The 9,421-nt window shown below is 53.3% G+C and overlaps 1 protein-coding gene across 2 annotated transcripts; it reads right to left on the minus strand.

Moving 5' to 3' along the window:
• Nucleotides 1-663: 663 nt before the first annotated feature.
• Nucleotides 664-9,421, minus strand: LOC137349332 (zinc finger protein 229-like). 2 transcript variants are annotated; one of them, XM_068014855.1, is made up of 2 exons: nucleotides 9,338-9,421; nucleotides 664-2,756 (listed from the first exon to the last, which is right to left on the minus strand). In XM_068014855.1, the coding sequence occupies exon 2, from the start codon at nucleotides 2,653-2,655 to the stop codon at nucleotides 1,294-1,296; it is 1,362 nt and encodes a 453-aa protein (XP_067870956.1). In that variant the 5' UTR covers nucleotides 2,656-2,756; nucleotides 9,338-9,421; the 3' UTR covers nucleotides 664-1,293. The 2 variants fall into 2 exon arrangements, with proteins under 2 accessions (XP_067870956.1, XP_067870957.1); XM_068014856.1 differs by lacking the exon at nucleotides 9,338-9,421 and adding an exon at nucleotides 8,523-8,583.

Consider the following 9,421-nt stretch of genomic DNA (forward strand, 5'->3'; position numbering starts at 1 on the left):
AGTGGTGGGATTTGAATTCATGTCTTGGCATCATTAGTCCAGGCCTCTGGATTACTAGTTGAATAACATAACCACTATTGTACAGCACCCCCACTCTGCTCCATCTCCTCCTATGAGGAGAGGTTGAGTAAACTAGGTCGATATTCCCTGAGGTTTAGAAGAATAAGATGTGATCTGACTGAGACATAAATTGTTAAGGGACTTGACCGGGTCGATGCTGAGAAAATGTTTCCCCTATCTGGGCAATCTAGAACACCGGGTCACAGTCTCAGGATAAGGGATCAGCCATTTAGGACTGAAATGAGGAGAAATTTCTTCACTGAAAGGGTTGTGAATCTTTGGAATTCTCTTCCCCAGGGAGCAGTGGATGCTCAGTCATTGAGTATATTTAAGACAGAAATTGATAGATTTTTGGGTACAAAGGGAATTAAGGGATATGGGGATAGTGCGGGAAGGTGGAGTTGAGATGATCAGCCATGATCTGGGTGAATGGCAGAGCAGGCTCGAAGGGCCAAATGGCCTCCTCCAGCTCCTATTTCTTATGTTCATTAAACCTCAGTCTGGTTCCTCTCGAGCTGCTGAGTGAGTGAATTAAATCTTTCTCGACAAATCACCAAGATACCAGATGACAAGTCATACCCGAAACATCATTTATTGGTTACAAATCACAACTTAGTTAAATCTGGACACACAGACACTTTATAAACATGGATAAACACATTTAAATGTAATCAGAGTTATCCAGCAGTTCAGCACTAATAGGGAGAGTATTTCACAAAACAAGTAACAAAGATTAACCAGACGACTCAGTGATCGACTGTAAATCAACACTAATGGATGCTGAGTATTAATTACAGCAGGGACCGGAGTCTGAGCTTATAAATTGGTGAGTTTACTTGAAGAGCAATTCCTTCACTATCTGACATGTTAACAGTTGTGAACAGCCTGTCTATCCAACAGCTCCAGTCTACGAGTGCTTAGAAACACAGAGCTTAAACAGCCTCATTTTTGAGCTGAAGAACAGACTTTCTCCTGTCAATATAGAGTTACAGGATTGGCCTGTGATCTGTTTATTGTTCATCTTTTGTTCAGTACATTGACTGAGTGGATTTAAATTGAAAATGAGGTTTGAAGACATGATGGTCTATTCACACATGAATGAGAAATGCTGTGGGGCAGACGCTCAGTCCAAGAGGAGCAACTGACATCAGAAATAAACCCCAACTGTCAGAATGAACATGGTTCAGTCTGGATATGATGAACAGCAGCAACAGCAGAATCCAACCCCTGTAATTATCTGTGAACTCGCTGGTGTGTCACCAGGTGGGATGACTGAGTAAATCTCTTCCGACACACGGAGCAGGTGAATGGCCTCTCCCCAGTGTGAACTCGCTGGTGCCTCAGCCGAGCGGATGAATTAGCAAATCCCTTCCCACGCTCAGAGCAGGTGAATGGCCTCTCACCAGTGTGAACTCGCTGGTGTTTCACCAGCTTGGATGAAGTAGTGAATCCCTTCCCACACTCAGAGCAGGTGAATGGCCTCTCCCCAGTGTGAACTCGCTGGTGTACCAGCAGGGTGGATGAATGAGTAAAACCCTCCCCACAATCAGAGCAGGTGAATGGCCTCTCCCCAGTGTGAATTCGTTGATGTGCCAGCAGGTTCCATGACAGAGAGAATCTCTTCCCACACTCAGAGCAGGTGAATGGCCTCTCCCCAGTGTGAACTCGCTGGTGCATCAGTTGGGCGGATGAATGAATGAATCCCTTACCACACTCAGTGCAGGTAAATGGCCTCTCCCCAGTGTGAACTCGCTCGTGTGTGAGTAGGGCGGATGAATAAATGAATCCCTTCCCACACTCAGTACAGGTGAACGTCCTCTCCCCAGTGTGAATTCGCTGGTGTGTCAGCAAGATTGATAACTGAGTGAATCCCTTCCCACATTCTGTGCAGGTGAACGGCCTCTCCCCAGTGTGAACTCGCTGGTGCATCAGCAGGGTGGATGACTGAGTAAATCCCTTCCCACACTCAGAGCAGGTGAACGGCCTCTCCCCAGTGTGAACTCGCTGGTGCATCAGCAGGGTGGATGAATGAGTAAAACCCTCCCCACAATCGGAGGAGGTGAATGGCCTCTCCCCAGTGTGAATTCGTTGATGTGCGAGCAGGTTCCATGACAGAGAGAATCTCTTCCCACACTCAGTGCAGGTGAACGGCCTCTCCCCAGTGTGAACTCGCTGGTGTTTTAGTAGGGCAGATGAACGAATGAATCCCTTACCACACTCAGTGCAGGTAAATGGCCTCTCCCCAGTGTGAACTCGCTTGTGTGTGAGTAGGGAAGATGAATGAATGAATCCCTTCCCACACTCAGTGCAGGTAAATGGCCTCTCCCCAGTATGAACTCGCTGGTGGGCGTGTAGGGAGGATGAATGAGTGAATCCCTTCCCACACTCAGTGCAGATGAACGGCCTCTTCTCAGTTTGACTGTGTCGATGAGTTTCCAGCTCAGACGTGTAATTTAATTCTTTCTCACGGTCCCCACATTTCCACAGCTTCTCCCCAGTCTGACTACACTTGTGTACCGACAGGCCAGCTGATCGGCTGAAGCCTCGTCCACACACAGAACACGTGTACGGTTTCTCCACACTTTTTGCTTCCATGATCAAAGGCCGATGATATTCAGATCCTGATGAATCGAGTGACTGTCACATCTTGAAGTGATGTTTGAGTTTCCTTCCGCAAATCCTCCCTTTCTAATATCCTGTAACATGAAGTTACAACAGGAAAAAGGGAGTGAGAGAGAACCCACAAAAACACAAAGACAAGTTGTGAAATTGAGCTGAATGAATCTGGTAATTTGTGGGACCAGAACAGAGAGTGGGCGGGGCTTCAGGGTCCAAGTGACCAGGACAGAAAATCATTGACTCATTAATTTTATTCTCACTCTGCACACAGGGGCTGGAGAACTGAACCCAGCCACAGTAGAGGGAGGGAGAAAACTGGCAGAGGAGGAAAGAAATGGTGCAGATGGTGTCATGGGTTTGGATTTCAGCACAGGGAGGAGGGAGAGTGTGTGGGACTGCGATTGACAGCTTTGGGGAAACAAGAGAGGAATAAAATGTTCCATCGGATCTCGAATTGTCTGTTCTGAATTTCTATCCTGTACTGACAGTGATGACTTTTATTACCTCCTTTTACAGGGTATTAGGAGAGGATTTACACACATTGATTTGATGCTCACTCTGCACACAGGGGCTTTCGCACCATCTCTCCTGAAGGTGCTGGGGTCACTGTTTACATCCCACTGAACTGTAAGAAAGAATATCTTATTAGATGATATTAAAGATAGTATTATATTATAATAATATAACGAGAGGCCATTCACCTGCTCCATCTGTGGGAAGGAATTTAATCGATATCCAAAATGCTGAGACACCAGTGAGTTCACAAGTGACTGTAGCTGTTGCATTCTGTAATTATTGCTGCTGTTAATCACATCCAGGACTGAACCATATTCATTCTGACAGTGGGGTTTATATCTGCTGTGTTAATATTCTTTCTAGCTGGGGTGGAGTTTAATATTCCAGCAACTGATTTGCTTTACTTTGTAACTTTTACTCTTCAAATAAAGTAGCTCCCTTTGGGCTATTCTCAGGGTTTTGTGGGATGAAACCAAACAGTGATTTACTTGTACTTTTGGCAATTTTGTATATTATATTCACTGCTCACAATGAGATCTGTTCTACATTGGGAAGACCAAACACAGATAGGGTGATCACTTTGAGAAACATCTCCATTCAGTCTGAAAGCATGTTCCTGGGTTTCCAGTCACTTCCCATTTTAATTCTCCGTCCCACTCCCACTCTGACCTCTCTGTCCTCGGCCTCCTGCCCTGTTCCAATGAAGCTCAATGGGAGCTCGAGGAACAGGACTTGACAACCTTCCGGACTCAACATTGAGTTCAGCAGTTTCTGTAACAACAGACAGTTGTCAGGATCTGGAACGCTCCACCTGAAAAAGGTGGTTGAACCTGATTCTATCAGTCATTTTAAAAGGGAGTTGACAGGTATTTGAGAATGAGGAACTTACAGGCTTACAAACACCAAGTGGGTGTGTGGGACTAAGCACAACTGCTCTTTCAAAGGGCCAGCACAAGCACAAAGGGTTGAATGGCCTCCTTCTGTGCTGTAAATTTCTATGATTCTAGGAGTTGGCCATTTAGCCCCTCGAGCCTGTTCCACCAGGAAATGAGATCATGGTTGATCTGTGATCTAACTCTATATACCCGACTTTGTCCCATTTCCATTAATACCTTTGGTTAACAAAGATCTATCAATCTCAGATTTAACATTAACATTGATCTCGCATCAACTGCTGTTTGTGGAAGAGAGTTTCAAATTTCTACCACCTTTTGTGTGTAGAAATGTTTCCTAACTTCACTCCTGAAAGGTCTGGCTCTAACTTTTACTCTACGCCTCCTAGTTCGACACTCCAGAACATCCAGCCCATGGGCCAGAATCCAGCCTGTCAATGGTATCCATCGCACCTGACAATGGTTACAGCTCCTTTACCAACATGGCGGAGACACATCACTGCACACGTCCTCCTTTACCAAGATGACAGACAAGCTTCCGTACCTGATATTTTGGCTCCTTTAGTGAGATGGCAGTGCGCGGGCTGAGCTGCTTCTCTGCTGGCGCTTCCCGCCCAAACTCCATATCCAGTGCAGCCTTCCTGGACGTGAGCTCAGGACCCAGGCCAAGCACTGGCTCTGCCTGCGTATGTACTCAGCCTGGGCCTCAGGCTCTTCATCACCATCTAAGGAGGTGCAGGCCCAGCAGCAAGGTGCAGTGGTAACCAGGCCCTGGGAGCAGGCTGCCGGGGTGACCGGGCCCTGGGAGCAGGGTGCCAGGGTGACCGGGCCCTGGGAGCGGAGCAGAGAGACAGAGGCCGGCAGACATGGAGCGAGAGAGAGAGAGCGGGGGAGGGAGGGAGAGGGAGAGAGGGCGGGGGAGGGAGAGGGAGAGGGGGCGGGGGAGGGAGAGGGAGAGGGAGCGGGGGAGGGAGAGGGAGCGGGGGAGGGAGAGGGAGCGGGGGAGGGAGAGGGGGAGGGAGAGGGGGAGGGAGCGGGGGAGGGAGCGGGGGAGGGAGCGGGGGAGGGAGAGGGAGCGGGGGAGGGAGAGGGAGCGGGGGAGAGAGAGGGAGCGGGGGAGGGAGAGGGAGCGGGGGAGGGAGAGGGAGCGGGGGAGGGAGAGGGAGCGGGGGAGGGAGAGGGAGCGGGGGAGGGAGAGGGAGCGGGGGAGGGAGAGGGAGCGGGGGAGGGAGAGGGAGCGGGGGAGGGAGAGGGAGCGGGGGAGGGAGAGGGAGCGGGGGAGGGAGAGGGAGCGGGGGAGGGAGAGGGAGCGGGGGAGGGAGAGGGAGAGGGAGAGGGGGAGGGAGAGGGAGAGGGAGCGGGGGAGGGAGAGGGAGAGGGAGCGGGGGAGGGAGAGGGAGAGGGAGCGGGGGAGGGAGAGGGAGCGGCAGAGGGAGCGGGAGAGAGAGCGGGAGAGAGAGCGGGAGAGAGAGCGGGAGAGAGAGCGGGAGAGAGAGCGGGAGAGAGAGCGGGAGAGAGAGCGGGAGAGAGAGCGGGAGAGAGAGCGGGAGAGAGAGCGGGAGAGAGAGCGGGAGAGAGAGCGGGAGAGAGAGCGGGAGAGAGAGCGGGAGAGAGAGCGGGAGAGAGAGCGGGAGAGAGAGCGGGAGAGAGAGCGGGAGAGAGAGCGGGAGAGAGAGCGGGAGAGAGAGCGGGAGAGAGAGCGGAGAGAGAGAGCGGGAGAGCGAGAGAGAGCGGGAGAGAGCGGGAGAGGGAGAGAGAGCGGGAGAGGGAGAGAGAGCGGGAGAGGGAGAGAGAGCGGGAGAGGGAGAGAGAGCGGGAGAGGGAGAGAGAGCGGGAGAGGGAGAGAGAGCGGGAGAGGGAGAGAGAGCGGGAGAGGGAGAGAGAGCGGGAGAGGGAGAGAGAGCGGGAGAGGGAGAGAGAGCGGGAGAGGGAGAGAGAGCGGGAGAGGGAGAGAGAGCGGGAGAGGGAGAGGGAGAGAGAGCGGGAGAGGGAGAGGAAGAGAGAGCGGGAGAGGGAGAGAGAGCGGGAGAGGGAGAGAGAGAGAGAGCGGGAGAGGGAGAGAGAGCAGGAGAGGGAGAGGGAGCGGGAGAGGGAGAGGGAGCGGGAGAGGGAGAGGGAGAGGGAGAGAGAGAGGGAGAGAGAGAGGGAGAGAGAGCGGGAGAGGGAGAGAGAGCGGGAGAGGGAGAGAGAGCGGGAGAGGGAGCGGGAGAGGGAGAGGGAGAGAGAGCGGGAGAGGGAGAGGGAGAGAGAGCGGGAGAGGGAGAGGGAGAGAGAGCGGGAGAGGGAGAGGGAGAGAGAGCGGGAGAGGGAGAGGGAGAGAGAGCGGGAGAGGGAGAGAGAGCGGGAGAGGGAGAGAGAGCGGGAGAGGGAGAGAGAGCGGGAGAGGGAGAGAGAGCGGGAGAGGGAGAGAGAGCGGGAGAGGGAGAGAGAGCGGGAGAGGGAGAGAGAGCGGGAGAGGGAGAGAGAGCGGGAGAGGGAGAGAGAGCGGGAGAGGGAGAGAGAGCGGGAGAGGGAGAGAGAGCGGGAGAGGGAGAGAGAGCGGGAGAGGGAGAGAGAGCGGGAGAGGGAGAGAGAGCGGGAGAGGGAGAGAGAGCGGGAGAGGGAGAGAGAGCGGGAGAGGGAGAGAGAGCGGGAGAGGGAGAGAGAGCGGGAGAGGGAGAGAGCGCGGGAGAGGGAGAGAGCGCGGGAGAGGGAGAGAGCGCGGGAGAGGGAGAGAGCGCGGGAGAGGGAGAGAGCGCGGGAGAGGGAGAGAGCGCGGGAGAGGGAGAGAGCGCGGGAGAGGGAGAGAGCGCGGGAGAGGGAGAGAGCGCGGGAGAGGGAGAGAGCGCGGGAGAGGGAGAGAGCGCGGGAGAGGGAGAGAGCGCGGGAGAGGGAGAGAGCGCGGGAGAGGGAGAGAGCGCGGGAGAGGGAGAGAGAGCGGGAGAGGGAGAGAGAGCGGGAGAGGGAGAGAGAGCGGGAGAGGGAGAGAGAGCGGGAGAGGGAGAGAGAGCGGGAGAGGGAGAGAGAGCGGGAGAGGGAGAGAGAGCGGGAGAGGGAGAGAGAGAGAGAGAGAGCGGGAGAGGGAGAGAGAGAGAGAGAGAGCGGGAGAGGGAGAGAGAGAGAGCGGGAGAGGGAGAGAGAGAGAGCGGGAGAGGGAGAGAGAGAGAGCGGGAGAGGGAGAGAGAGCGGGAGAGGGAGAGAGAGCGGGAGAGGGAGAGGGAGAGAGAGCGGGAGAGGGAGAGAGAGAGAGAGAGAGCGGGAGAGAGAGAAAGCGCGGGGATATGGGGAAGAGAGAGAGAGCGGTGGGGGGGGGGGGGGGAAAGAGAGAGAACGGGGGAGAGCGCGCGGGGGGGAGAGAGAGAGAGAGAGCGAGAGAGAGACGCAGTGGTTAGAACTGCAGCCTCACAGCTCCAGGGTCCTGGCTTCGATTCTGGGTACTGCCTTTGCAGAGTTTGCAAGTTCTCCCTGTGACCGCGTGGGTTTTCGCTGGGTGCTCCGGTTTCCGCCCACAGCCAAAGACTTGCAGGTTGATAGGTAAGTTGGCCATTGTAAATTGCCGCTGGTGTAGGTAGGTGGTAGGGAATATGGGGTTACTGTAGGGTTAGTGTCAATGGGTGGTTGTTGCTTGGCACAGACTCGGTGGGCCTAAGGGCCCGTTTCAGTGCTGTATCTCTAAATAAAATAGAGAGAGCAGGAGACAGGGAGAGTGCGAGATCAAGATCTCTCCTCACAAATGGAATCTATCTGGAATTCTCTGCATCGCTACATCAAGTGTGCAGGCAGACAATGTCTGCTACTGCAAGCAAAAACCATGCCAGGTAACTCACTAAATCAGTGTTCAACATAGAGTTGGGAAAGTAAGTTAATACATTAGTTTCCTCATTTAAAGCTTATTCACAAAAATGCACATTATTGTTATTTTGATGAACAGTAAAATAAATTTCTAATACGTTTACCTTTCCGAAAGTTGTTCACCTCCAGCCCCCTATGTAGGACAACATTTAGAATGTTGCCCCTAATGCATAAAGGCTGGACACTCCTGATCTATACTATCAGTTCTAACATCCTGAAAATTTCCAGGTTGTCAGAAGGGATAGAGAGAGGCAATAAATGCTTAATGGCACAGATCTAAAGAGCGTGCAGGGACAGAGGGACCTGGGGGTTTATATGTATAGATCATTGAAGGTGGCAGGACATATTGAGAACAGTTAGCAAATAATATGGGATTTTGGGCTTGATAAATAGAGGTATTGAGTGCAAAAGCAGGGAAGTTAAGGGGAACTTTTATAAAACTCTGGTTCATCCAGTTCTGATCACCACACTTTAGGAAGGATGGGAAGGTCCTTGAGAGGGTGTCGAGGAGATTTACCAGAATGGTTCCAGGGATGAGGGAATTTAGCTACAAGGAGAAGCTGGGATTGTTCTCCTTGGAACGCGGGACTGGGAGCTACTTACTGGGGGTGTGGAGGCCAACACCGGATATTTCTGAAGCCTCCCTGCACATCCACCAGCTTCATTCCTCCCCTGCACTCGGCGATTTCTCACCCACTGAGGATCTGACACGACTGCTTCCGTCCAGCTCGAGCACCTTCACTGCCTTTGATTCTGTGAGCAACTCGTGCAATAAAACAAAAGCAAAGTCCTGCAGATGCTGGAAATCTGAGAGAAAAGGAGAAAATGCTGGAAATACTCAGCAGGTCTCTGTGAAGAGAGAAACATATTGAATGTTTCAGGCACATCAAACAGCTGGTGCCTGCAGCCTGGAACTCGGAGTGGGAGGAGGAAGAATGAGGAGAGACAATATAGTCCAACACTCACAGCAACCTACAATCCACCGACATTACCGGGATAGGGAGACAGAGTTTAGAAACACTCAGCAACACAACTCCAGTAAAAGATCCCAGGAGGAAAAGGGGGATCAGTGTGTGTACCTGCCCTGATATCCCCCTCCCCAGGCCTGTCAGTCAAACCCCCCACTCCTCCCAGTCCACAGCTCAGCCTATCAGCTTCCTGCACCTTGAGCCAGCCCTGCCCAGGTGTGGCCCAGTCCAAGGGGAGTCTTTGTGGAACCAGGGAGTGGGGGAGGGGGGACCTCCTGCCCTGTGCTGTGTCCCAAACGGTTCCTCCCTCAGGCCCCTTTGTAACTGAGCTCAGTTTCCCGCAGCTGCCGCCCGCTCGGTGCAAACACAGGACCGGGAGTTTGTTATTGGGGGTGTTGAGGCCTACACCGGGTGTTTCTTAAGCCTCCCCGCCCACCAGCCGCCACTTACAGGCTGCAGAACCGTCTCTCCGCCGCCTTCACCGGCTTCAAACACTGGTCCGCAATGCGCCTGCGCACCCGGGACTTAATCTCT

Source organism: Heterodontus francisci, chromosome 34 (assembly GCF_036365525.1).
Source record: "Heterodontus francisci isolate sHetFra1 chromosome 34, sHetFra1.hap1, whole genome shotgun sequence".
Taxonomy (NCBI): domain Eukaryota; kingdom Metazoa; phylum Chordata; class Chondrichthyes; order Heterodontiformes; family Heterodontidae; genus Heterodontus; species Heterodontus francisci.

Excerpts from the sequence above, each read along its gene's own strand:
- LOC137349332 (XM_068014855.1), bottom strand. The coding sequence starts at position 2,655 with ATGGAAGCAAAAAGTGTGGAGAAACCGTACACGTGTTCTGTGTGTGGA.